Source organism: Mustela erminea, chromosome 14 (genome assembly GCF_009829155.1).
Source record: "Mustela erminea isolate mMusErm1 chromosome 14, mMusErm1.Pri, whole genome shotgun sequence".
In the NCBI taxonomy this organism is placed as follows: Eukaryota; Metazoa; Chordata; class Mammalia; order Carnivora; family Mustelidae; genus Mustela; species Mustela erminea.
The window spans coordinates 82,365,998-82,393,046 of NC_045627.1; the positions used below are offsets into that span (position 1 = coordinate 82,365,998).

Here is a 27,049-nt window from a genome sequence, read left to right on the forward strand (position 1 = left end):
TCTCTATGTGATAAAAAATGACAGCCTCTACCAGGAAGGTTCGATGGTTTTAGGCAAGTTTCTCTTACTGCGTGTTTAACTCTCAGATCTTACAGAAAACAGACTTTTCTCTTTCCAGGGGCAGTGACATAAATAGAAGGAAAAACAGAAAGGCTGACGAGCAGCTCAACCCCTGTGTCCTTCCTGGGATTTTTAAAAGATACATCCTGAGCGCAGCGGGTGGCACGCGGACAGGGTGCGGACCCGAACCTGGTCGCGCACCTTTAAAGGAGCGGCTCTCGGGCCCCTGTGCGAATTCCAGCTTGAGACAGAAGGGAACGAAGCCCAGGGTGTGCGGTTGCTGCTGGTGGGGCAGTTGGCTGCCCGGCTGGAATGAGGCTCCGCCAAACCGATGCGTAGTAAACACAGACTGAAGTGCTTTAAAAAATACGTTCTCTCCCCCGTGGGTTCACTCGCTCTCACTCCCTTTGGTCAGGAGCTCCAAGCCAGTCCATGCTCCCCAAGTGGAAGGCCCAGCTGCTCCGAGTCTAAATTTCGAGACTGACCCTCTCGAGTCCTGCTCTGACACTGGGGGGCCACAACCAGAAAAAGCAGGCGGAAAACAGCCTGCTTCGTTCCAAGAGGTAATTATTGAGAAAGAGAAAATACCTGAGTGACAAAGAATAAATCTTTGTTAATTGACCACTGAAACTTTATAACATGCCAGTCCTCCTCTGGACATAATAATATGCTTGGCTCATAAGAGATCTACAACTTCAGCTCTGACATAGCAAAGACCATAAAAAATGTCCACAGAGCAGACAGGCCTCATGCCTACAGGCTCAGTAAACACGCATCCCAGGGATCAGAAGGAGACCAGGTTCTTAAATTACACCTATAAATTAATCAAGCCCAGAGTTGCAGGTTTCCCAGCACACACTAGTCTCCTGAGTATTTCTCCCCCAAAAGTTCAGCAGCACTTGTCACAAAGAACCATTTCAAATCTGTTCTCTGGGCAGCAAAACACCCAGAGACTCGAATCACGCCAAGTGGCCAGTATTGATCTGGAAACAGCAGGTCTCCTGCTCTGGGGCACCCATTCACGTAAGGAGCATAGAGGACCTTGCCTGCTCTGCCCTTAAATTGAAATCAAAATTTAATTACCCTTCCTCTAAAATGGCAGTTTCTTAGCAACTCCAAGGTGCTGAATAGGGAAAGAACGTTCTACGCGATTTGGAGGACAAGTGAAAACAATGGAGAATTCTTTCTCTAAAGCCCAACCTCGAATGATTTTCTAAAGAGCAGGTAGTAGTTGCTTTTGCTGCATAAAAAAACGCACTAACCCAGTTAGCAAGAGGCGATCAAAGCCCTCTGAAGTCCGAGGAGCCCAATAACCTGCCGGAGACCTCGCGCTAATTACAATTAGTAGAACGAGTTCATTGCCTTGTCAAGCCTCTACCTGACACACTCCACACACACGAGAGATCGAGTTGGGCTCTGAGTTTTGTTTTCCCTATGTTTTCTCCAGCCTCTAGGGATGGGCACAAAAGAAGGTCAGAACTAAAAAGGGTTCGTAGGACTGATCTCTTTTATTAAGAGTCTGAGTACCAGGACCGGGCATTCCGACTTGTCATCTTCTAGAAGAGACGGAGTGGCCTGGGGTATTGAGCACCTGGAATAACTTTAAAAAAAGGAAAAATGCCTTTTTGTAGAAGGTCACTGGTGTGTTGCTCTGCCTCTCTGTCCCGAGCTAAGCTGAGCCTCATTGTCCCCCTGCCTGAACATCCGATCCTGAAAGCCTTGCAGAACTGGGCAAGGTGGGGTTCCAGCTTCCTCTAAAACATACACAATTTTCCTACAGAGAGAGCAAAAATGTCTGCAGACCAGGCCTGTCTGGGGAGAGCCACAGTGTCTTCCCTCCAGCGTCAAAGACCCTCAGTGACTTAGGGAGGCTGCACCATGTGAAATGCTAGAAGCAAAACACCACTAATTCCTTTGTGCTTGCTCGATGAGGTGGAGAACGGGGCGAAGTGCTGGCCGTGGTCAGGCGGCCTGGGAAGACCAAAGCAGGTGGAGGCAAAGTGCCTTCCCTAATTAATGTCATCGACTGTATTATGTGGCTGGGGGCTGAGTGGCTTCTACCAGCTGGGTGTCAATTTAGGTCTTCTTGGGCAAATTACCAGAGCAGAGCTGTGTGTTATTCACACCCCCAAATGTTTACGATAACCTGAGCTCTGTGCCTTTAAAAGTTAAACCAGAACTGAAGACTCTTAGGTGACCACGAAGTTACGTCCAAGAGAGGGTCAAAAAGGCCTATCCTCTGGTTAAAGAGAGACGTGGCTTCGGGACGAAGCAAAGTTCTGGGCATAGATGGTGGTGATCGTTGCAGAACCGTGTAAATGTCTATTTCATGCCACTAAACTGCACATTCGAAATTGACCAAAATGGGACATTCTGTTATATATGCTTTGCCGCCATTTTTTTTTTTTTTTTTTAAAGGAGACATGGCAAAGGTGACTCTATCTCAGAGCGAACAAGATCTATTTCTAGGGTCACGGAAAACCTGCCTTCTCAATTAGTTAAGTGTATTTACCTTGCCCAGTTTACTGAGAGCTTTTCTCTGTTCTGACACAAAGACTCCGCACAGGGGCCCTCCCTGTCTTGTGCTTGGTTTTCACGCTGATGTAAAACTCAGACGTCAGTCTCCACGCGCTCGCTCCCGTGGTGCTGGGGTAAACACAGCTGAGAGCGGTCACGCTGGGAGCCACGTCCCAGAGCCTCAGCACCCCGCTACTTGCCACAGGGGGTGCGACATCTCTCAGGAATGTAAGATTATCAGCTGGTGTCTGCATAGCTGGGTTCCCTCCATGGGAAGAATATGCTGGAGATGTTTTTCCAAAGTCCCGGAATGAAACATACCTTCCTGCTGAACTCCAGATCAGAATGACTTCTCTCAAATGACCTGCAGAGAAGCTAAAAATCACATCACTGGGGAGTCCCCAGAGACGGCAGTACTCAAAACGGGGAGCTCTTTAGGTTGGAGATGTTTCACTGACATCAGTGAGTCCTGCTCTAGAAATCCAGCCCAGAAAAAGAGTCACCCAGGCAGCCAACTACAGTGTGCACAAAGCTTGCCTCTTTTGAAATTGCCTAAACACCCACCCAGAGGGAAATGATTAAATAAACTATCTGAGATCCAGAAGAGCATAGGGGTCACGAATAAGAAGGAAATAGACAACACGTACAGATGTGGGAAGAGGTCTACGAAAATAATGTTCACAGGTTAATCAACTTCCACCATGAAAAGGCCTTCACCCTAGAGGAAGTCTAGAAAAATCGACCATGCCAAAAATCTTCGATGCTTTATTTGGCTCCTGGGGTGATTCAAGCAGAAGGAAAAGCTTTCAGCCCATCTGAGCAAACAAGAGATGCCTCCCTTTGGTGCAAACAACATGAGAAGTTAAATGATAAAACCTCATTTGTTTTCTTAGAGGCAAACTCAGAACTGAACACAGAACTGCTTCTCGATACCCCTTGCTGTCAGCGTCGCCTACAGAGAAGAGTCCCGATAGTCACCCAGCTCACAAGAGGCCCCATTTCTCACTGTCTGAGCCGGCTGGGAAGCCTCAAGCCAGCCTGCAGACCAGCGCCACCCTCCCCCCGCAACACCGCCGAACATTCACTGATGGTTTCACACCCAGAGTGGTTTTGTTTCTATTGGCCAAATGCAAAATGCAAAGGACGTCAGCCCCAGTCCTGAGTGCACACTGAACCCAATAAAATGAGGACTTTCTTGGGGTGCCTGGGTGGCTCAGTCAGTTACGTGTCTGCCTTTGGCTCGGGTTATGATCCCAGGGTCCTGGGGTCAAGCCCCGTGTTGGGCACCTTGCTCAGCAGGAGAGTCTGCTTCTCTCACTCCCCCTGCTCATGCTCTCTTTCTCTCTCTTACTCTCTCTCACTCTTTCAAATAAATAAAAGGGACTGACTTTGTCAAAGAAAGCGCCACAGCCAATGATCCTTCTAGAATAATATCCAACACCTGTCTTGCGAAATACCACTTTCCAGCTGACGTGACAGGAAACAGGTCCGGCACATAGTCAGATCTGTTAATTTGTATACTCCTTTGTGATGGAAAGGATTCCCAGAGGAATCCTTGCATGAGAGAACCCTCTGAGGGGGAGGCTCTGGGAGAAAGAAAGAAAAAGTCGTTCTGTCAAGATCCAGAAATCTCCATCCCTATCTATCATCATCTCACTGTGGCAGCTTTGGGGTCTTCTGTGCTGTGATGTGAGAAGTCCGACAGGATCTCTCAGTCAACTGGGTGCCACCCCATTCTAAGGGCAGCATCACCCACAAAGGCATAAAGGCTCTGGTGAAGGTATCATTTGAAACGGGAAGAAAGCTCACAGCATTTCTGTATTGACGTTTTAATAACAGCTGACCTAATACTTTCCAACCAAGATCTTCTGATTATAAAGGGAACTGACATCGGGCAACTCTGAAAAGCACTCGCTTCAGAACTTACCATGTTAAGAACCACAAACTCCAAATATAAAGTCCCAGGTCAGGGATGCCTGGGTGGCTCAGTCGGTGAAGCGCTTGCCTTCGGTTCAGGCCATGATTCCGTGGTCCTGGGACCAGGCCCCATGTCGGGTTCCCTGCTCAGTGTGGAGTCTGCTTCTCCCTCTCCCTCTGCCCCTCCCCCTCCCCCTGCTCATGTGTACTCTCTCTCTCTCTTTTGCTCTCTCAAATAAATAAATAAAATCTTTAAAAAAGAAAAGAAAGTCATGCATTAAACTACTTTTCCTCTATTTTTCCAGTTCAGCAAGCACTGACGGAGCCATTATGAAGTTCTAGCCCATTCCTGGGCACTGCGATTGCCAGCAGTGCACTTAGATCCTCATGCCAAGACCACTGGCCTGCGCTCTGACAGCAGCAGCTTTCTCCCCACCCCCTGCCCCGACCTATCCCACCACCAGGTGTGGGGAAGAGACCGTCTTCATACAAAAAGCCGTAAGACCGTAACTCATCTTCGACACTTCTACATCCTCTTTGCCCACACCATAGACTCAATGTCAAAGATGAGACAAGAGATCAGGTATTAGCCTAGCCTTCTCCCCAGCCACCTCGGCCAGGACCCCTGCCAGAACCGAAAGCAATCAATAAGGCTTCCTTCCTCAGCTGTGGGGCAGAGGGCAACTGATGGCTTGCAGAGAACACGGCAAGAACGCTGACACTGCGAAGTCCTAACGTGCCCCATCCACACTGGCCTGTGCCTGCTCCAGCCTCAGGAGCCAGCACACGAGAGACCACCTGCCCACGGACCTGAAGGAGGGTCTTCTGGCTGGTCCTGGTCCTGCAGGAGAGCACCCATTTATGGGTCGGTACCTTTGGGGTGCTGGGGCTACCTACTGACTGGCTTTCACCCCCTGGAATCCCTGTTGTGAAACAGGTATAAAAATCCGCTCTGCAGTAACCCAAAGCTCATTTAAACAGTAGCTCAAAGGGAAGTTTCGAAATCTCTGTCCTGGAGGAAAGAGGACAGGCCACTCCTTTACCCAGGGTTGTGCCGAGTGCACGTGGATCAGCCTGGCCATCCAAGAAGAGCTGGGGGACCACCTCATTTGAGTAACTAAGCCTCAAGCACATGGTGCTATTATTTAGAAGCACCGACTCCCACCACCTCACCTCTCCCTGCATCCGGACAACGGGACAAGGTCACTGCCCCCCGCTTTACAGACGAGGGACCTGAGGCTCAGAGGTTCCGCGCCTTCCAAGGCCACAGCACTGCCCAAGCTGGAAACGGAACGTGAACCCCTCCACCACGTAATTCCCACACGAACCTCCAGAGTCGCTTCCAGAAGGCGTGGAGTCCCATGAGGGCGGACACAGTAGATGGGTTGGGAAGAAAATGGGGAAATGGCTCCAGGAGCCACAGCAGAGAGCAGCAGCAGGACTTCGTGTCCTACTCCACCCTGCCCACGCTCCAGGATCCTACGGTAACTACACAAGCCTACTTACAAAGGCACTGGCTGTGACCTATGACCGAGCGCGGCACCCCAACCCGCTGTCAACAAGGGGCTTCCTATCTCCCCCGGGCGGGATTTCACCACCCCAGAGCTGGCATGTGGGACTCACATTAGGGGAAACACACCAAGTCTTAAACCCAGACCAAGAAAAGGAAAGAATTAGCTGGCAGCAAGAAGATGAAGATGGAAAATCAGAGGAGGCCTGGCCAGGAAGCCTCTAGGTCAAGATGACTCCAGTTTAGACCTGCCAGGGGCTCTGTGAGGCTGAGGCTGGGGGACGCCAGGGAAATGCACAAGGACCGCCACTGCTGCACGGGAGAGTCCAGCGTTCAAGGCGTTAAAATCTGTGCATGCAGGTTTCGTGTAGTTCAACGTTACCTACTACAACAGCCACCCCTCATCAGACAGAGAAACAAAAGATTTGTCTAGAAGCCCCGGGAGGATAGACATGAGGACAGAGAGGGCTCTTCCCTGAGGAGAACGATCAGGAACGATCCCAATTTTTGACAGTTTCAGTAAGAAACCAACCAGTTAATTAATGAGGCCACCACTTCTTCATTTACCTAAATAGTACTTTTTTCCAAGTCCCCCTTCTGCTCAAGGACCACACTGGAGGCTTTGTCTTCCCGGGACAGAGGCTACCCCAAGCAGTAAACAATTTACGCAATTTCTCCTTCTCCCACTGGGGATGGGTGCCAGGTGTCAACCCCGCAGCCAGGCTTATCGGTCCGTCAGTGCTGGAATAAAAGACGCTTCGTTCCTCCTGAACACACACCGGAGGGGGGGTGAGCGCCAGGACAGATTCCTTCGTGCTTTCGGGCTCCGTCCCATCATGTCTGGAGCCCACTTAGAGGAGATTTATGTCAAGGACTCGTCGACAGCACCCCTGTGCTCTGCCGCTGAGCAAGTCAGGGCTGGTGAGGAGCCTGAGCGACCCCCGCCCAGCCAGAGGCATATGTGCCCGCTGACTGGCTCCCAACCACTGAGACCCCGTCTGGCGCCTACACCTCTTGTCCTGGGGGAAGACAAATCTCTAGAAAGTCAGATCGACAGAGGACAACGCATGGCCGGCCCAGCAAATTCAGAGGCACCCCTTCCAACCTCCCCTGCACCCTGCCCTGCAAATACCCACCACCAGGTGAAAAGCTCAAACCTTATATCATGGTCTCTGGGATTCCCGAATTGGGACACCCAAAGGGAGAAAAAGCTCATAAATCAAAGCCAAAGGGTCTCTGTGAGTGAGGAGGACCAACTGGTCCATTAAACACTTTCTCTCTCTCTCTCCTTCTCTCCCTCTCTCTCTCTCACTTTGTTGTTTGGAACACAGGGTGGGGGTTTTCAGAGTTTTGCAGCGGTCCCTGCTGCTCCACACCACGGGACACCTAAAACCGAGACCTCCATGTGCAGCGCTGGACAGAGCATTAATCGTGGTTTCCAGAACATCCGGATGGAGCCCCGGGCTCTGAAGGCTTTTTTAAGTCCTTGGCAAATAAATCCCTTACCAGCCCCCAACACCCCAAACCTGATGTTCCTCAACTATCAGTGCGTGAGGGGTAAGGGTGGAGGCCAGCCTCAGGAACCCGAGGCTCACAAACACGCCACGATCCCCTTCTGTGACTGGGTCGGTCCTGGGACGGCCCTGACAACTGGATTAACCGAAGGGGTAGGTAAACCCAGCAGGACGTGAACGGCAGCCCCTGGCCCCTTCCATTGGTCCCATTATGGCATTCAGTTTATTTAATAAAACTTCTGATGGAGTCTAATAAAAGCTATTAAAAATGCCTTCTAGGGGCACCTGGGTAGCTCAGTCGGTCAAGCATTTGCCTTTGGGTCAGGTAATGACCCTGGGGACCTGGGATCGAACCCCGCATCAGGCTCCCCACTCAATCTGCTTCTCCCTCTCCCTCTATTCTCTCTCATGTCCTCCCTCTCTCTCTCAACTAAATATAATCTTTTAAAAATATATATAAAAACAAATAAAATGCCTTCTAACTCTCCAGAGAGTCCAGGTTTGAAGGGAGAAAACCAGCATTTGGGGCGCCTGGGTGGCTCAGTGGGTTAAAGCCTCTGCCTTCAGCTCAGGTCATGATCCTGGGGTCCTGGGATCGAGCCCCACATCAGGCTCTTCGCTCAGCAGGGAGCCTGCTTCCTCCTCTCTCTCTGCCTGCCTCTCTGCCTACTTGTGATCTTTGTCTGTCAAATAAATAAATAAAATCTTTAAAAAAAAAAAAAGAAAGAAAGAAAAGAAAACCAGCATTTATTGCTGGCCACCTGATGCCAATTTGGTATTTTAGGTTTTTGTTTTTGTTTTTTTTTAATCTGTTAACCCAAACAGATTCCTCATAGCAACTGTAGTGGGTTGAACTGTAGTCCCCCACCACCACCAAAAAAAGGTAAGTCCATGTTCTCACCCCTGGAACCTGTGCATGTGACTCTATTTGGAAATGAGGTCTTTCTAATTAAGGATCTTGAGATGAGACCATCCTGGATGGAGGGCACACCCTCCATCCAGTGACACATGTCCCTGTAGGAGACACACAGAGGGAGATCTGAGACGCAGAGAGGAAAGCCGTGGGGTGTCAGAGGCTGAGACGGAAGTGACATGTCCACAAGCCGAGGACGGCCAGCAGCAGCTGGGGAGAAAAGCGTGAACCAGACGCCCCGTCAGAGTCTGCAGAAGGAACCAACCCCGCTGACACCCTGACTTCAAACATCTGGCTTCTAGAATGGAGACAGAATCAACCTCCGTTGTCTTAACCCATCCCAGTTTGCCCTCACTTGTCACAGCGGCCCCTAGGAGACAGACCCCACCATCACAGGAATGAGCGAAATACCAACATTCCAACTCCCCCGGTGAGGCCAGAAGGGCTCAGGAAAGGCGAAGGGACTTGTCGCCATTCGCTCGGGAAACCCAAGGTCACGGGATGTGTCCCAGGTTGTGGCTTCTTGGTGGCACAGCCATCAGAACCCAGGGCTTTGGCCTCATTTCACCAATGAAGAAGGGCCAAGACTCGCCACCTCCCAAAGCCAGCCCTCTGAGGGGAGCCTGGTTTAGGAGAGTCACAATTACTGGGACGTGGAGCTTCGCGCTAATTTTCCCTCACCAGTAAATGGCTGAAAAGTAATGGTGTCAATTTTAATGAGGATCAAGAGAGGCTCCTAAAAGGGCTGCCGTACACCAGAGCATTTCCCTCGCACACAACAATGGCTGGCTGTTTAATTCCAGAACACAAGAATGTCACTTAAATTACACGGCTTTTACATTAAAGTGCTTATGGGAATGCCTTCCCAAGGAAGAATTTCAATAAAAAGATCTTGCCCATTTTGATGCTTCGCAGTATCTGAACCCCAAACCTATGTATCATAGCAACAAAAATAAACTCTCGAGGAACTTGAGCAAGGACAGGACTTCACTTTCACGGGGGAAGTCTCCGATGTTCTGGGAGATGCAGTCGTAGCTGGGAAGCTTGTTATCACGGGGCGGTGTATTACGCTCGGACTGTGGGCCACCAGAAAATCGGTGTTCAAGCCTGAATCCACTGCTGCCACTTGCTGAGATGTTCAGAACGCCCGCCTGCCAACCCCGTAAGTCTGCATGAGACTCTCGAGCCGACTCAATTCTTATTTTATTAGTGCTTCTCAAAGCAATTACCGGGGTTTTGAGCAAAGATGACAGTATTTCACACCTCCATCTTTCCTGAAAATGTCTTATACTCCACTGACTTTTGGCTTCTATTTATAAAGAAGGTTCAAGGCTTGGAAAATTATTAGGGGTTGAGCTTTAATGGATATTCCCAACCAGCATTGTGTCATTATTGGCCCACGTCTGGCTGGGCAATCTCCCAAATTTGTGACATAATCAGGCCTTTCTCTGCATTACTCCATACACTCTATGCTCCCTCTACATTACACCACTGAATCATACGCTCTTTTCAACAAGACTGATTGCCAGGGGATTAACATTAGACAGCACAATTCCATTATTCAGCAGCCCAATTCAAATCCAGCCCTACACTGTAAGAGAGACGGCAGAGGGCTTCACAGAGATGAGCTGCCAGAAAGCTCAAAGGAAAGGTGGGGTGAGGGGCTTTGACTGTTTTACATAACAACTCAACCCAAAATCTGCTAGGAGCTGAGGTGGCCCAGCTGACTCCAGATTCCTGGATGGATCCCCAGCCAATCCCAGCGAGCCATCGGGGACCTGTGCAAAGCCAGAATCCCTGGGGACAGCTACAACATGATTATCTTACTCACACAATCAATTACTTTGTTTCAAAATTAAGTATTGAAGAATTTCTAGCCCCAAATCTTTCTTTCCTTAAATAGAAACGCTCCCGTGTCAAATTCAGGCGACGTGAAGCCCAATGTGAACCCATGTTGTGTGCTTAATCAACCTATTTATGGCCCATCAATGCCAAAATAAATGTTCACCATTCTCTTCTCGTGTTGGTGTTACTTCTTTCGGTTCGATCTGTAAAATATCTGTGCGTAGTGATTCCCACTAAGAAACTTTCCCCGATATCCCTGTGAGCAAAGAAACTCAGTCTTTTAGGAATGTCCATGGGATCTACATTATGTAAAAGCTACCAAATTTGGCGTTGTTATAACAAAGATAAAGCATCACAAATACTTTTTTCACTGAATTCTAACCCATGCTCAGAAATAAATACTACCCCATGCTTTTGAAAACTGAGCTTCTTATGGATTTAATTTAAGGCAACTTGATAAAAAATCAAAATGGTTTTGTTCAATTTGCAGTTAGTCTCAAACTTCAATTAACCAAAATCTATGTAATTTGGTTAATCAAGATTTGGAAGGTGTTTTCATGGTTCTTTGGGCAATTCAAATCACTATGGAGCCTCTCTTCAGAGAGTTTATAGCTTCTTGAAGGAGAAGAAATGTCCACACATGAAATAATACTAGGGACACATGCACAGGAGACAATGGAGGAAAGCCGTTGTTCATAGACATGAAGGGTAGGCATGGTCTGTGGAGTTACACAGGGTCACCTTAAGGCAAAATCCATCGGGGAGAGCCTGGAGTTGAGTCCCTTAGCTGAAGCTGGCAATCCGCAAGAGAAGGGTAAACTGGTTAGCTGACCCTCAGCCAGAACTCAAGGTCAGGCGGTGAGCCTGAGAGTCCAGGTAGACGACAAGACAGAAAAAAGATGGATCGTACAAGGGATCCAAAGATCTTAGGCCACCATCCCTGCTGCAATGAGACCCAACCTCGGCATCTCCAATCCTCCCACGGGACAGAGAAACCCTCTTTCCTTATCAGTTACAACACAACCCATCACAACAGGCAAGATGGGAAAAAATCTGAGTTCCAGGACATCAGGCTACTTGGTCTTAAGATACTTAATTAAAATGCCCTATCTATCTGAGCACTTAGATATCTACAAGCCCATATATACAGTTCCCTTTCCACAGAAGGAATCATTTCTAGGAACAAACGCTGAGCCTACAATCTCGAATGACTTTCACTTGGGCACCTTGACCCTGACCTGCCCCAGCCAGGTATCAGCTCAGTCATACTGATACCTTTTCCTTTACTCTTTCACAGGCAATTCAATACACAATACACAATACAATACAATACAATACAATACAATATCCCTTCTTTTGATTGTGCTTCCTCTCTTTTAAGAGCAAAGGTCTATGGGCTCCTGGGTGGCTCAGTCAGTTAAACATCCGACTCTTGATTTCAGCTCAGGTCACGATCTCAGGGTCGCGGGATCGAGCCCCATGTCGGGCTCCACGCTCAGTGTGGAGTCTGCTCAAGATTCTCCCTCTCCCTCTCCCTCTGCCCCTCCCCACCCCCTGCACTTGCTCTTGTTCTCCCTCTAAAACAAATAAAGAAATGTTTAAAAGTTCTCTTAGAGCATATCTGTGCCCCTTCCCTGAACACACTAACATTCTCCAGAATGTTATCTTCATTCTCTATGTTCATCCATTTTCAGCTTCCAGAATGGCAGCACCTTTCACACTATGTCCGTTTTCCACAAGATGCGAGGGAACCAAGAGGATCACCCAAAATACATAAAGCATGGCTCCTTGGGAAACAGAACACTGTCAACTGACAAAAGAATCCTTCTCTAATGACAGCGTGTGCTGAGGAAGAAGGAAATGGACCAACTCTCCTTAAACCATGGGAAAGAAACAAGACTCACTTTCACGATGTCACAGGAGTCAAGCTGGCGTACAGCCGCCCCTTTGGGAGAAGCAAACTCACCAACAACATCGAGGTGGTACGTGTGATTGATGGAGCCATACTCATTCTCTACCACACAGGTGTAATTTCCTTTGTCGGACGGGACCACACTCTCCATAATAAGGCTCCAGTGCTGGTTTCGCACCTGAAAAGATCAAAGTAAAGGTGCTTATTTAACATGCTTAGCACAGAATACTAGATACTTTGCTTTCTTGATCTAAAAAGCAGTTGGGGGAGACAAGGAAAGTAGAGAAATATCCCCTGAATTTTACATTTCCCTCATACAAAGGATTCAGAATAGAGACAAGCGAAAACAATATTGTCATCAAGGTGAATGTCTCACAAGGGGATACAGACACGTTCAGATATGCAAGTGTGCTGACTGGGTCTCTTGCTGTCATGGTTTGACGGTTCCTCCAGGAGCTGCCAAATGGCCAGGGGAGCCTGCCCTTTTGCCTGCGACCCTACCAGTGCCCCAGAGCAGAGAGGCTGAAAGGCTGCTCATCCACTAGGAACCCTCAGGCCCCAGGGCACCCATGGACCACTTATGGCCAGCTCCAATGAGCACTTACTGTATGCCAGTCACTGATCTGAGCACTCCATCCGGCCTTAGCTAAGGTGAATCTCTCAAGAAGCCCACAAGCTATATTCTGTATTGTTCTGGAACCTTCCAGTTTCTTTTCCCACGGCCCTCAGAGGCTGTCTGGAAGCCTCCAGAAGTTTCAACTGGGAACACAGGTCTGCCCCTCCCATCTCTGGCAGTGGTCGAATAGATGCTACATATTCCTGAGAGACACACTCAGAATTCCAAATATGGGAGCAATGAATCCTCAGGAAACCTAAGCTGCATATCCATCTGCTTACAGACTCCTTGAGACTTTTTCAAAGATAAGCAGCACATGTGACAATAGGTATTGGGACTGCCACCCCCAGTTCTGTCAACACGCAAACAAGCTAGACTCTGACATTCCCACCTTGCTTTTAAAATATTTCCATCGACTCAAACTTTCAAGCAAGCATGACTTTTCCTCACTAAGACCAAAATGCAGATCTTCTCTTGCAGGCGCAAGGCTCTACCCTTTCTCTCCAAATCCAAATCATGCTGTAAAAGTATTTTGGACAAGGCACTCTAAAGACATGGCGAGGAGAAAATTAAAAAAATAAATTAAAAGCCTGGGCCCTACCGGTCTTAACTATGATTTCGGGAATTTCAACTGACCTTCTGAATGATTCCCTGAGCACTGCAAGTGTTTTCTGCCTTAATCACATAAAAACCGATAATACCAGCCGAGCCTCTGTGAGCACACGAGTGAGTCAAGGAACTAGAGAATAAAGAAACTCATCTCATGAACCCTCCATTATAAAAACGGGAGGGCAGAGCAGCTGTCCACTTCGAAAAGCAGCACCCACAGAGGTAAGAGGTTATCGGAGCCCGTTACCCCCAACGTATGTCGTGTCACAGGCTGAGTGTGAGCCGCTGTCACAGACAGCAGCGACCGATGCTGGTTCAAAAATGAGACCACTGCTCGTCACGCACAGTCCCATGAAGGATCCCGGGGGTAAGGATCCCGGGGGTAAGGGCTGGACTCTTCTTCACCGAGGACGATCAGGGAAGTGAGAGTGAGTTCTGGGCAGACAGGCCCTTTGCTCAAGCTGCTGTCCTCTCACTGCTCCCCTCCACAACCCTGGACTGCTTCCACCTCCTGTCACGGAGCTGAGGAGAGAACACTCATTCTCAGTGTCACAGGCGAAGAGTCTGGTGGTAAAATGAACCTGAAGGCATCAGACCCCAGTGGAGAGAGTGTGTCCCCTCCACTGGTAACCAAGACCTCCCTCCTGCTCTTGGCTGGGCCGGAGGCTTCTAGGAGAACCCAAGCAAGAGGGGAGGCCTCCTCTCAGGAGGGATAAGCCTTCAGTGCAGTGTGTAGAGGGGACACCAAGAAGAAGCGGTTGCTAATTCTCTACTGAAATCCTGGCCCCCCCGGGTGTCACCGTGGAGCCATGTGTTGTAGAGCATGGGCGACTCAGAGACCAACTCCTTCCGATGGGCCCACGCAGAGACCCTCCCTCTCCCCAAGCTCTCGGCGGTATCAGAAATGGGACTTTCCTGGGCTCTGAAGGACTAATCACACAGAGGGTGACTTGGGGATGAAGCCACAGGGCCTAACGTCACCAAGCCACGTAATCCAGCATTCAGCCCTGCTGTAAATATTCAGTTCTTTGAGCCCCTGCTCAAATGTCATGCCCATAAGCCCTTAATCATGACTAGTGCCTGTCTCTGGACTCCGTCCAAACTGTCAATGTCTTTCTTGCGCCTGGATCCAGATTTGGCACATGGTACATTCCAAACGGAGCTGAACCTGAACTGCACAGGGAGGGCATCGTCTGCCTCTGCCCAAGACATTAAATCTTGGCATGGGCAGCCCGGCATACCACTGCCGTGTTTAACCCCGGGGCATATGGTCAGACCCGGGCTCTCATCGGGGCGATGGCATTCCACGTAAAACCCCTCGTCGACAGCGTGTGCTCCCCGAAATGTTTCCTTCCTGGAGATGCACTACAAATATTAATAAGTTAACATTTATAAAATGCTTTCACAATGAGAAACCCACTTACCAAACAAGGTGCTTCTGCCCTGCCCGAGACCTTGGTACTCAGTCAATACCGCCCCATGCCGTGCTGTTAATATTTATTTTCTTACACCACTGCTCCAGTATTTGATTCCTTGACATACCACCAATCCCAAATTTTATGAGCTGTGGCACTTTCCAAACGGACGCCCTTAGAAGCTGCCAACAGTGGGAACGTTTGACACTCTCCTAGGGGATATCCTACCATTAATTAGTGGTTGCTTAATGACAAGCTAAGAGAGGACAAACAGTGACTCTATCAAGATGAGGGGGCAAAGACACAAAGACTTTTGTGTTTCTCTTCTAAGCACTCCTCTACCATACCCCGATTCAGGGTCAACCTAAAGACACTGCCCTTCCCACAAAAATGACAGATGTCCTCTTTGTGCGTTGTTTTTTTTTTTTTAATATTCCTCATCTTTTTCGTGCTATCATTCTTCTGCCAGTTAGAGCAAATGCACATCTTTGCTTTCACAGAAGAGGGAATGTAAATACCCAATAAACATATGAAAAGATACTTAACCTCATTAACAATCAGGGAAATGCAAATTAAAACAATAATGAGACCCTGTTATTCACCTGCTGATTAACAAAAATTAGGAAGAGCCACGTCACTGAGTACTTAGCGAGGGTGGAGGGCAAGAGAGGCTCAAACTGAGAACAGGAACATAGAGAGAAACCTTTCTGTACAATAATCTGGCAGGGCCTATTAAAATCAGCAATCCATTCTTTTTTCTTTTTACCCAGTTAATTCCACCGCTAGCAATGAGACCTACACAGAAAACAGCAGGATGACTTCAAGGCACATGAACAAGAAAGACTGAGGTTTCCAGCACCGTTTGTAACGGCAAAAATCAATCCACTGGGGATAAAATCATTACTAAAATATACTTTGTCCTATATGAACTAACAGACGGTTAATTCATTCCAACAAAATAACACACAGTCATTAAAAAGAAAGAGGTATTCTTATGTTCAGACCTGGTAAGATACTATGAATAGTTACTGATAAATGGGGGGGGTGAGATAAAAATATTTATATTCAGGATTCCGTTGTACAGAAATACAAACGCGCGCACACACACACACACACACACACACACACAGCCCTGCAGGTGCCTATGGCATCACCCTGAATCTGTAAGCATGACTGTATAAACATAGCTGAAATCAGAACAAAACTGTACTAAATTGTTAGCAGTCCACTATATATAATTAGGTACTGGGGTTATGCATGTTGCTGACTTTTTTCTCATTTTCACTTTTCAAATTTAACCCGAAATCACAGACATGGCACCCAAAAACTGAAGTAAAACCTACTCCCCCTGCCTACCCCTTCAGCGGGAGCGGCTCTGTGGCAAAACCACGGGGACTGTAAGCCTCTGGCAGACTGAGCGACAGGGCCGGGGAGAAGAGAAATCCCGCACCAGCAGACACACGCATCACCCTTTCTCCTCATTCCTGCCTGTGGCCAAATCTTTGCGGAATTCATCATGATTTTTTCATCTGCCAAGGAACAGAATTAGAGAGCACGAGGCTTCAAAACTATGTTCACTAAAGACTTGTAAAAATAACATTTCAATACAGAAACAAAGCAGGTTGAAGTTAATGGCCTCGACTCTTTTACTCTTACTACAAAAAAGGTGGATTCCACAAACATTCCACACCCCTGGTCACAAAGACCAAAGGTGGCCCAGACAGGTTTTCTCAGAATTCCTCTGCTACCTTAGTCTTCCGAGAGGCATGTGGAAACCCTCAGCTATCTTCAGGTGACAACTGGGAATGCAGATTTCGTTAGTTAGGATACCAAAACACCCAGGGGAAAGGTGAAAGGCCAAAGACCCAGGCTGTCACCTGGATGTTTGGTTTCCACATTGCAGAAAGAAAAAAAAAAAAAAATTCTGGATATTTCCAAACAGCTAGGTGTTCGATAACAAGCAGAATAAACATCCAGAAGCTGGATGGAAAGTTTTGCTCGATGCCAAGGCAATGAATACTGTGTCCGTGTGATGGCAAATACCCCAGCCCTTCCTTCCACCCGTGTCAGGCCTAGTTTATGGACAAAGGCAGCAACCCCATCGAACCCTGGCCTTCATAAAGGCAGCCCGTGACCTACAACACGCCATAACCCAGCTGTCACTGGGACACACAGAGCCTTACGATCCCATTCCAGACCCCACTTTCCAGCAGGTTCCTGGGGTCTCTAAGCCAGACCCCTGGAGGTGTGCACAAAGAGAGCGCACCCTTGTCAAGGGCTGTGGCACTCACTGCTGCTTATCACCACGCAGATGTGGAGGCAAATGCCTGATTAATGCTTCAACTCCTGAAGTTTGCTTGGCAGGAGGTGTCCAGAGAACAGGGTGAGGCGAGCTCTGATCCCATCTAGCGCACAACTACAACTCTTTCCTCCACTCCGTGAATGATGCGTGGATCTCCCAGAGCAGGGAGGAGAGGGTTACAACATGGAAAGCCGTCCTCAGATGCCCGAAGGGGCTCAGAAAGGTGCTCTGGGGGCAGACTGCCAGTAGGATCACTGCCTTCTGAATTTCACTCTTTTTTAAAAATCTCATGACCTTCCGCAAAAAGCCGAATGAAGAACCATCAGATGACCCAGCAATCGCACTGCCAGGTATATGCCCTAAGGAGCCGCAAGCAAGGACTTAAATACTTGCTCATGCATGTTCAAAGCTGTTTCATGCACAAGAGCCAAAAGGTGGAAACATCCCAAGGGCCCATCGACAGATGAGCAGCTACACAGAATGGGCCCGATCCACATAATGGAATAGTATCCAGCCCTAAAAAGCCATAAAGGTCTGATTCTTGCTACAACACACCTGAACCCAGGTAGAAGGACAATTATCCTGTGATTCCACTTACACGAAATGCCTACAACAGGCAAATTCAGAAATAGAAAGACTGGAGGTTATCAGGGCGTGGGAGGAGGGGGAAAGAGGAAAGGAAAATTATTGCTTAACAGATACACAGTTTCTGTTTGGGGTGAGGAAAAATAAATGACATATGTTATATTCTGTATATTTTACCACAATTTGAAAAATCCCACACTGGTCATGGATCATACGGCCAACTTTGTTCTCAACAGTATACCCTGGTTTGACTGATACTTACCTCTTCCTGGGATGCCTCTACTACCTCCATGTTTCCAAGTTATCACAGTGTTTTTTATAAAGACATGGAACCCCCTTTGAAGAAAGCAGTTTAGGAAGAGCATGAACCTTGGACGAAAACTACCTAGGTTCAAATACGGCAGCTTCGCCACCAAGGAGCCCCATGACAACTGTCATCTGTAAAAGGGGCAAAATAACAGCGTTCCCCTCTTCAGGTGGTGCAGGGGACTCGGCGTCATGGCGGGTGGGAGGTGCCCAGCACAGTCACGACACAGGTTGGCTGACCTACACCTGCTTCCTCATCCCAGATGGCCCGATCTGGGCTGAACGCTGCAATGCCTGGGCTGAGAAAGAGCTCAACCAAATATAAATATAAACATAAGGACATTAGTCGTGATTTTTCCCAAGAAACGTACTTTGGGATTAGGCATAACATTTTCATCCAACATCGCTAACAGGACAGCTAAGTAACCTGGAAAGTGAACCTACCCACCAAAACCACCAGTTTAGCCGGGATTATGAGAAAACAGATTTTTCTTCAGGTTTTCTTGGACCTGAAACATACAAGGAAACGCACAGTCCAGATCCAGGGACACTTCACCCTGCCTGGGGTCCGCGGGCGTTCTCACCCTCAGGAGGCCTGAAGCCACGCCCTCTTGTGCCAGTCCCAGGCACAGATTGAGGGAGGGCTGGATCCTGTGATCTCTCTTGGTTCTTAGGCAGTTATTAAGTGGCATGAAAGGCAGTTTTTAAGAATACTCTTCCCCTCTACGCCTGAGTCATTACCTAGGAATGAGTCAGGAACTGAGGTGGTCTACTAATTACCTCAATCTTCTTGCTTTTCTGCATTAAATTGTAATTACTGTTCAGAGCCCTTTGAAATATCTAGCCTTATAGGTAACCTCGTTCTAAAAAAAAAAAAAAAAATCTGTGCTATTGTTTTTGGAAGGAATCAGATGTTCAAGACTATACACCCAAACTCCATTTTAAGGACAGATGACCTAAAAGAAGAGTTTCAACAACTTGCCCACAGGCAAGACTGATGAAAAACCCCAGGCGTGAGGACAATTAGGGAGATGCAGTTACGCTTCAAGTCAACCTTTATCACCATAAATAATAACATCCACCCAGCCTGTGCCCACATACTAAGAAAAACAGTAACATGACTCTTAAATCACCTAAGGAAGGCTCAGCATGAGTTCTTTGGTAAGTAAGACCGACCCACAGAATACCGAAGGGCTTTGTTGGTCATTTTAATTAAAATGAGCTTTCTGTCCCATTTCATAATTCTCTTTGATTTTGTTTTGGGTTTTTTTCCTTCTCCCTTCACTGGCCACCATTTCAAAACAAGCTAGAACACAGTGGACAAGGGCCAAAATGCCTGATCCATAAACAGGTAGAAAGAGCTAGACCGACAGCTGAGCGAGGCAGACAGAGCAACCATGGTTTATGGAATGAGATTTATGAAGGGGAAAAAAAAAAAAAATCACAGAAATAACAGACATTTGTTTGCGGAAACTTTCAAGTCTTGCTTTCTGGAAAAATACATCTTGGAAAACTTGACACTTTGCTTCTTCGTTAAATAAAGTAGCGAAGGGATGGGAGTCGGGGAGAGGGACATTTGGACATCAGGCTATCCACGCGGATCTCTGCTTTGGGGGGTGGACGGTTCCCTCATGCCAAATGTTGGAGAAGAAGAATTCTTTTAAAAGTCTCTGCAGGTAAGAAAGAAAACCCATCCGTAGCAACCATGCTCCTGACTCTGCCCTGTTTAGGGCCCTGAGAAGGCCTGCACCAGCCAGAGTACTTGGACTCGTGGTAGAGGTGGGGCTGTCGGGATCTGTGACCCCCCCAGGACTTCACGACCTGGGGCCTGGGGTGAGCCTCACACATAATTAGCAAGGCTTATGCTGTAGGTAACTATGTCTTCCCAGGAGATGAGAGATCTCTTTCCCTTTCAAGTCCCAGAAGCCCCTGGGGCTGGCTGGAAGGAATTCCTGAGCTAAAACGGTCTCCCCCAAATCAATGTCCAGCACCACAACTGCTGTGAAAACTCCTTACTAAATCCAGGTGGACCACCTTCGTTTTTGACAGAGTGACACCCCTGCCACACCCCAGGATGCCCAGGCACGGCCACAGACTCTTCTCCAGAGAGAGTCCCAACAGGACCAGAAACACGCACTCATCAGCATCAGCTAGCAAACCACGTCCCAAAGGTACAATACTCTCCCTTCTTTGCCCTTTTTTTAATAGCAAAATTCACTTTATCTTTTTTTCAGATCCTCTTTTTTAATTAATCTCTACACTCAGTATGGGATTAGAACTCACACCCCCAAGATCAAGAGTTACACGCCGTGCCGACACGCCCAGCCAGGCACGCCTATAGCAAAATATACTTCATATTTTCGTTCCCCTGCACTCAAATTCCCATTCTCTTTCACTCCAGAAATGGTTCCAACGCAAAACAACAAAAATCCTTTGGTCATCTGTGCCTCCGCGCGCACAGGCAAAAGAAAGGTCCCCTACACAAGGTCCCCCACTTTGCTTTTGGAACCGGGGCGCTCTCCAGTTAGCAGAATGCGGCCCTCGGTAATTTACACTGAACTGCACCTGCTGAAAATCAAGCAGCATTTCCTCATCAGGCGCCCTTAGTCTTTAAGCGCATTTATAATCACTAATTCAGATTTGCAAAAAGCTCCTTACCCATAATAATGATGTTGGTCCTATTTATTTTAAGACCAGGAGTTTCTGGAGGCTCATCAATTCTTTCTACTTTTTTCCAAGGCTGACTTAAGTGAGGAAACTTGTTAACGGCCAGGATTCTGACCACCGCTCTGACACTCCGGTTGTATTGAAATGAAATCATCGGAAAGACATCTATCTATTATGTTCCCGAGAAGCATCTGGTGGTTAGAACCATCCCCAGGGCCACAACTGGAGTGGTTTTAAGTCCTCCTTTCCAAGCAGCAACCACCTGTAAATCTCGGGTCTTACCGTCTTTTACAAAGAAAGCCAGCCGACCTCCTTAACCTGGGTTAAGCACCAATCTCAGAGCAAAGAGACAAAGCAGCCTCCTGCCTCCTGCTCCCACCAACAAGGAGTCGTGGAAGAAGGGCCACGTGTGTCTCTTTCCACAGCTTCCGAGGCACCCACCTGGCAGCAAACGTACCTCACACCTGTCATACACGCCAACTGCCCCATGTCTGCGCTTAGAAATTTACTCCTAGGCTTTCCCCGTTGCCCTCTGGGTTTTGGCTTCTGAATGTTTTTAAATGGTAAAACAGAAGTCAGCCTTTTTTTTTTTTTAAATTTATTTATTTGACAGAAAGAGATCACAAGTAGGCAGAGAAACAGGCAGAGAGGAGGCAGAGAGGAGGAAGCAGGCCCCCTGCCGAGCAGAGAGCCCAATGTGGGGCTTGATCCCAGGACCCTGAGATCATGACCCGAGCCAAAGGCAGAAGATTAACCCACTGAGCCACCCAGGTGCCCCAAGTCAGCCATTTTTGAAGAAGAAAACAACCCTTTTAAAGATGAGAACCGGGGGCGTCTGGGTGGCTCAGTGGGTTAAAGCCTCTGCCTTCAGCCCGGGTCATGATCCCAGACTCCTGGGATCGAGCCCCACATCAGGCTCTCTACTTAGTGGGGAGCCTGCTTCCTCCTTTCTCTGCCTGCTTCTCTGCCTACTTGTGATCTCTGTCTGTCAAATAAATAAATAAAATCTTTAAAAAATAATAATAATAATAATAAAGATAGAACTGGGTAGGGCATTTCAGAAAAGGGCTCCAAGGTACGTTTTGGTGGAGAGGAGACCCCCTGAACCACAGCAGCGCTGAGGTGAGGGCTCACACACCCTCTCATGTGTCATCAGTGGTGTGGACACATCTATAGCAGGAAAGTCCATCCACCAAGAAATCCTCTTTGACCTGGTTCTTCGGAACCTGGGGTCCGGGCGAGAGCGCCCCTCTGCAGGCTGCTCAGCCGGCTCCAGCTGATCCCAGGTCTCCCGATGTCCGTGACCTTGGGGAATTCATCTCCTCCCTAATGATCTGCTGAATAACAGAAAACAGCCAAAGTGCTTGGAGGTCACTTCCATTAGGTTACCAAAGGCTGTGACTCCTGCCTTCTTTAAGTGCTACCTCTTCTGGTCTCCCCTCCCGGAGGGGTGACAGCTACCACACAAAGAGGCCCATAGGACAAGCAACTGAGGATAGCCTCCAGCCCACAGCCAGCGAGGAACTGAGGCCCCCAGCCCAACAGCCTACAAAGAAGTGAGTCCGACAACCACGGGAATGAGACCGGGAACAGGTCCTTCCCCCAACCGACCCCACAAATGAGACTCCAGACAAAACTGAAATCTTAGTACTATGAAAGACCTCCCCGTGGAAGGCCCAACTAAGCCACACCTGGAAACTGTGAGATAATAAATGTTGTTTAAAGCGACTGTGCCTTGGGGGAATTTGTTACACAGTAATAGGTAACTAATACACCGACTCATGTTTTCCATACGCATCAAAGAATGTCACAGTCAAATTCCTTATGCCTTCCTCACATGCTACGTTCCTCAAGGCCTCCCTTTCCAGGGTAAATGATGTAGAGACTCCATTTCTCTTCCTGAGACATCCTTCCTTCAAACTCAGCCCAGGATCCCTTCCTGACCTCTGTTATCCGTCGCCTCTGGAAGAACCAACACCTCTCTTCCCGCACACCCACAGGACAACATGCTCTTCTGACTTCGGCCTACTCAGATCACGGCTTTCTGGTCTACCTTCCCTACTGCACGAGGAACCGCCGTGAGGTGAGCTGGGGTTGTGCTCTGTCCAGCACCTCAGATGGGCCTGCCCCCAAGGATGTCATCCCCATGGCTGACTGGATGAACAAGAGCTTGAACAGGCATTTCCACGCCTCTTTAGGGAGGTGGCTGTCAAGGTCCACCTCCCCCGGTGGTGAGGAGACTACACCTTCTGTGATGGGCTCTCCAGAGCCTGGCAGACGGAGGAAAGAGATCCTGTCACCACGGAAGCATCCTGTCCGCATACGCACTATTTCATACCCAGGGTCTAGGCCAAGTCCATCCATACTCACACATCCCACTCAAACGGGGCAAGTATACTCACGCTTCTCCGATTCTGCTTCACCTTCAGTTTTACGGACTATAAAGCATGTAGAAAACAGACCCAACTTCCTACTCTTCCGTTATTAAACTCTTCTCGCATAAAGAACAATGCAAACGGGACTATGCTTTTAAAGTACACTCGAGTCCAGGAAAACGTTTTAAAATATCCACCGTGAGCGGCACCTGGGTGGCTCAGTCAGTTAAGCGTCTGCCTTCGGCTCAGGTCATGATCCACATGGGTCCTGGGATCGAGCCCCGCTCTGGGCTCCCTGTTCGGCGGGGAGCCTGCTTCTCCCTCTCCCACTCCCCCCGCTTGGGTTCCCTCTCCCGCTGTCTCTCTCTCTGTGTCAAATAAATAAATAAAATCTTAAAAAAAAAAAGAGAGAGATAGAGATTCATAAAAACTTAAGAAACAGAGCATTTTGAAAATTTCATTCTACCTTATAGCCTCCGATGCGATGTTCCTGCTTAAACTCCTTTCCGTTCTTCAGCCAGCGCATCGCTGGTGTTGGATTCCCCCCAGCTGGACAGCGGAACTTGACGGTATTGGCCGCAGGGACAGCATGAAGTCGCTTTTCCATCTTTTCTGTGTTGGTCCAGTACGGAGCTCCTGGGGTGGAAAACAAGATTACGATGTACAGAGAAGGAGAGCTTCATTTCCATAACAGGGAAGATAATGTTACTTTGTATGTGAGCGAGCTGACATGCTCAAAAATCTCCGGGTAATATTTACATTAGGAAAAAAATTTTCTGAAGTCTAGCAGATGGCCTAGCAGAAGTCCCTGGAGAGAGACTGCTTGGTAGTTTGTGTCTCTTAACAGGGGAAAAGTATCTGAGGTACCTTTTCCCCCTTGTTCCCAGTCCCAGAGTATAAATTCACAGAGAATCATGTTTTCAAATGCAACTTTACATAGACAGTGTCAACACATAGGTAACTAACAACAGCTGAGTCCTCCAAAATGTATCCTTTCAAATGACCACACCTAGCAAGTGATCGCATACACACACAAGGTGTGCTTGAAGCCACGTCAACTTAGCCACTGAAGCTGTAAGGGACAATCAATAATAGAATTTACTATTCTAAGATGAGAAATCATTCAGGAAGGTATCATTAATTTCCCAGGACTTTATATGACAAACCAAAAAAGCCCTATCACTAATTACTTTTTAATTTTTTTTAAATGAGCAAAGATTTTTCAGTGGTTGTGAGTGCCGTAATTCTGCCGTCGTCTCTAAACAGGAAAATCTTAACAGAAGGCTATCGATTACATGTTCTATGAAGGTGAGCCCTCTAAATGACCTGCAAAGTTATGGATACAAGTGATTCTTTAAACTCACAAGATAACTTTTTAAATTCCCAAACGAAGGACATTTTATCTAAGTAAGAACCGCAGCATTGACCCAGAATACCATCGTAAATTCTTCATGCCTGCCAACAGTCAGCACTGCTGACTGAGGGCTTATTTGCCAAACAGAGCTCTAAAAACTCTTACATGTTTAGCATATTAATCCTGACACGAATCTGATAAGAAGGCATTATTATAATCCTTGTGCACAGACAGGGAAACTGAGGCACAGAGAAGGTACAAAGTTAGGAAAAGGTACAGGCAGGTTTGAGCCAAGGCACTCTGATTCCAGAGCCCCTACTCTCCAAGGCTGGTAAGAACCAGCTTCTCCAAGGGGTCAGAATCCATACTTTCAACCACTCCGATGTTCAAGACCGGAGTCCAGGACAGCCAGCACTTGCCAGAGGCACGCTGCCTTCTCGATGACGGCCCAAAGTTCCACTGAAATCTCGTATAGCTATTCAACTTTTCACGTGTGTTTCTGTCTTAGCAAACTGGTAGCCGAAATCTCCCTAAAGCATCCATCAACAGGGGGCCTTGTACATTCTAGAACATTCTAGAACAGTGAAATGCTAGAAGCCTGATTCATAACGTGTTTACTGCTGATGAGGGTTAGCCTGAGCAGCAGCACACACATTTCACAAACCAGAAACCAACGCGTCCAGGCAGGGGTTTTGTCTCTGATGCGGATTTATAAGTCTCCTCTATTCTGTGGATGGCACAGCCTGCTCCCGGGAGGGGGTAACAATCCCCTGCCCTTAACAGCCAGACTCCCATGGCAGAATGCGGAATGGGGAAAAGTGCATTCAAAACACCTACCCCCGTTTGCCTCACCCTTGCTCTTAAAACCTGACTATAAAAGGTGGAGCTGAGATTTCTTAACAAGGGCATGCCGAATCTTCTTTATCCTTGTTTATCTAAGCATCAGCGTCGATGTGGATGGTGTCTACACGATGCCAAGACCGTGCAGGCAAGGCAGAGCCGAGGTGGTCGGTCCCGTGTGCCAGAGAAAGAAAGGCCAGAGCAGGGGCAGGGGGAGAGCCAAGGGAAGAAAAACGGGGCTGCGCACTTTCCTCTTGAAACCAGTTGTATCTGCAATAAGTAGGCAACTCGGTAGCCATTTGGCTTTGGGTGTCAAATGCCCATAAACACACCCATTCTTTTGAGGGCTCACCAGGGACTACTTGATTGCTATTCATCACAAGACTCCCAGGGCCTGGCATCTACTGGAACAATTTCAATAATCTTTCATTTTAAAAGCTTCTACTTAGAAAAATCCATCCACAGCCACAGCCACTAAAAAGAAACCATTAAGAGCACAAAATAAATAATGAGCTTTGTCACTACACAAAGACTTTTATAAATCTGACCGAAATGAAAAGCATACCTCATGCTGTCAGGTGTCCATACTCGTGTCATTTGTTTAAGTAAACACAATGGCCTATTCATATGAATTAGCTAAATATTAATGTAGTAACTCTTTGAGATAGCATCAATTAGGGCTGAGCTGGTCCTCTGGAATGTCTTTTTATTTTTTTTCCATATAAAAGGAACCAACAGATATGTGTTTCAATTCTATGAGGCAGGATTTTTATGTTCCCTAAAATGCTAAAAAGTAGGATTTAGGGGAAGGACCTGGGAACGTTGCTGTGTTCCCCTCTCACGGAGCAAAGCTGTCCGGGAGGCAAGAACTCACATAGGGATTGCCCCAGACCACATGAGCCCGTACGGGCCTGGCCTGTGGCAACAGCACCCTGGCAGCCAGCACCTTTGTCTTGGCACCTAAGGAACGATTTAAGGACAAGAGTGCAAAGAATTTTGCTGGAATTTCTGGCAGGAAGCCACTTCCCTGGGGTAAAATTTCAATCGTTAAAACTGCACCTATAAAATCTGCTCGTGCAAAAGAAACGCAGGGCCACGAAGCAGGGTAGGGGCAGCCGGCTTGTCACCTGAAGTCACAGAGATGCCAGGTGGGCGGGGCACTGTAAAATCTAATCAACCAAGTCAAAACCCATCACCTACACGGCTCGGGCTCCATCGGCAAATGCCTGAAAACCGTGACTTGATGGAAAAGCCGTGGAGCCAAGTTTTCTGGGTTCTCTGTGGGGGCAGTGCTGGGCCACCCCAATACTCTGCCCAGTCCCACTCACATCACACAGGACAACACGCTTCTGTGACAAGGCTTTCCTCTAAGATTTTGAGCTCACACATTAAAAAAATTTTTTTAATGAGCATGATGCTGGAGGGGAGGAGTTATTATTTTATAATGGTTCCTCCTGAAATAAACTAGTTTTATGTGAAGACTGAAGAATGTGGAAGGTCTAGAAAAATACTGAGACTGCAGAATTAGGCCTCACTGCGCTTTCTTCATCAGCGGCCTCGTGTCCTCCGCGAACTTTGTATTCGATGTTTCCTGCCATTTTTGCAGTCTGGATACGTGGAAATGCTAGCCACCTCCTCCCACCCCACTCCCCAACACACACACACCCCAAGAACAACAATGCAGCTGGTGAGAGACCAGGACCAGGCTCCTTTTTTCAAACCATGGCTGGTGAACAGTGTTAACTCTCATTTGCAGAAGGAACTCACTGAACGAATTAACAGTTTACAAAAG

The 27,049-nt window shown here is 47.9% G+C and overlaps 1 protein-coding gene across 16 annotated transcripts in view; it reads right to left on the minus strand.

Moving 5' to 3' along the window:
• Nucleotides 1-27,049, minus strand: part of FGFR2 (fibroblast growth factor receptor 2) — a 102,834-nt gene that overhangs the window by 40,233 nt on the left and 35,552 nt on the right. For all 16 annotated transcript variants that reach the window (XM_032314042.1, XM_032314041.1, XM_032314052.1 and 13 more), the window contains 2 exons: nt 23,530-23,699; nt 12,243-12,366 (listed from right to left, as the gene is read on the minus strand). In XM_032314042.1, the coding sequence (XP_032169933.1) occupies nt 12,243-12,366; nt 23,530-23,699 (294 nt within the window). The remainder of the gene's footprint in view (nt 1-12,242; nt 12,367-23,529; nt 23,700-27,049) is intronic.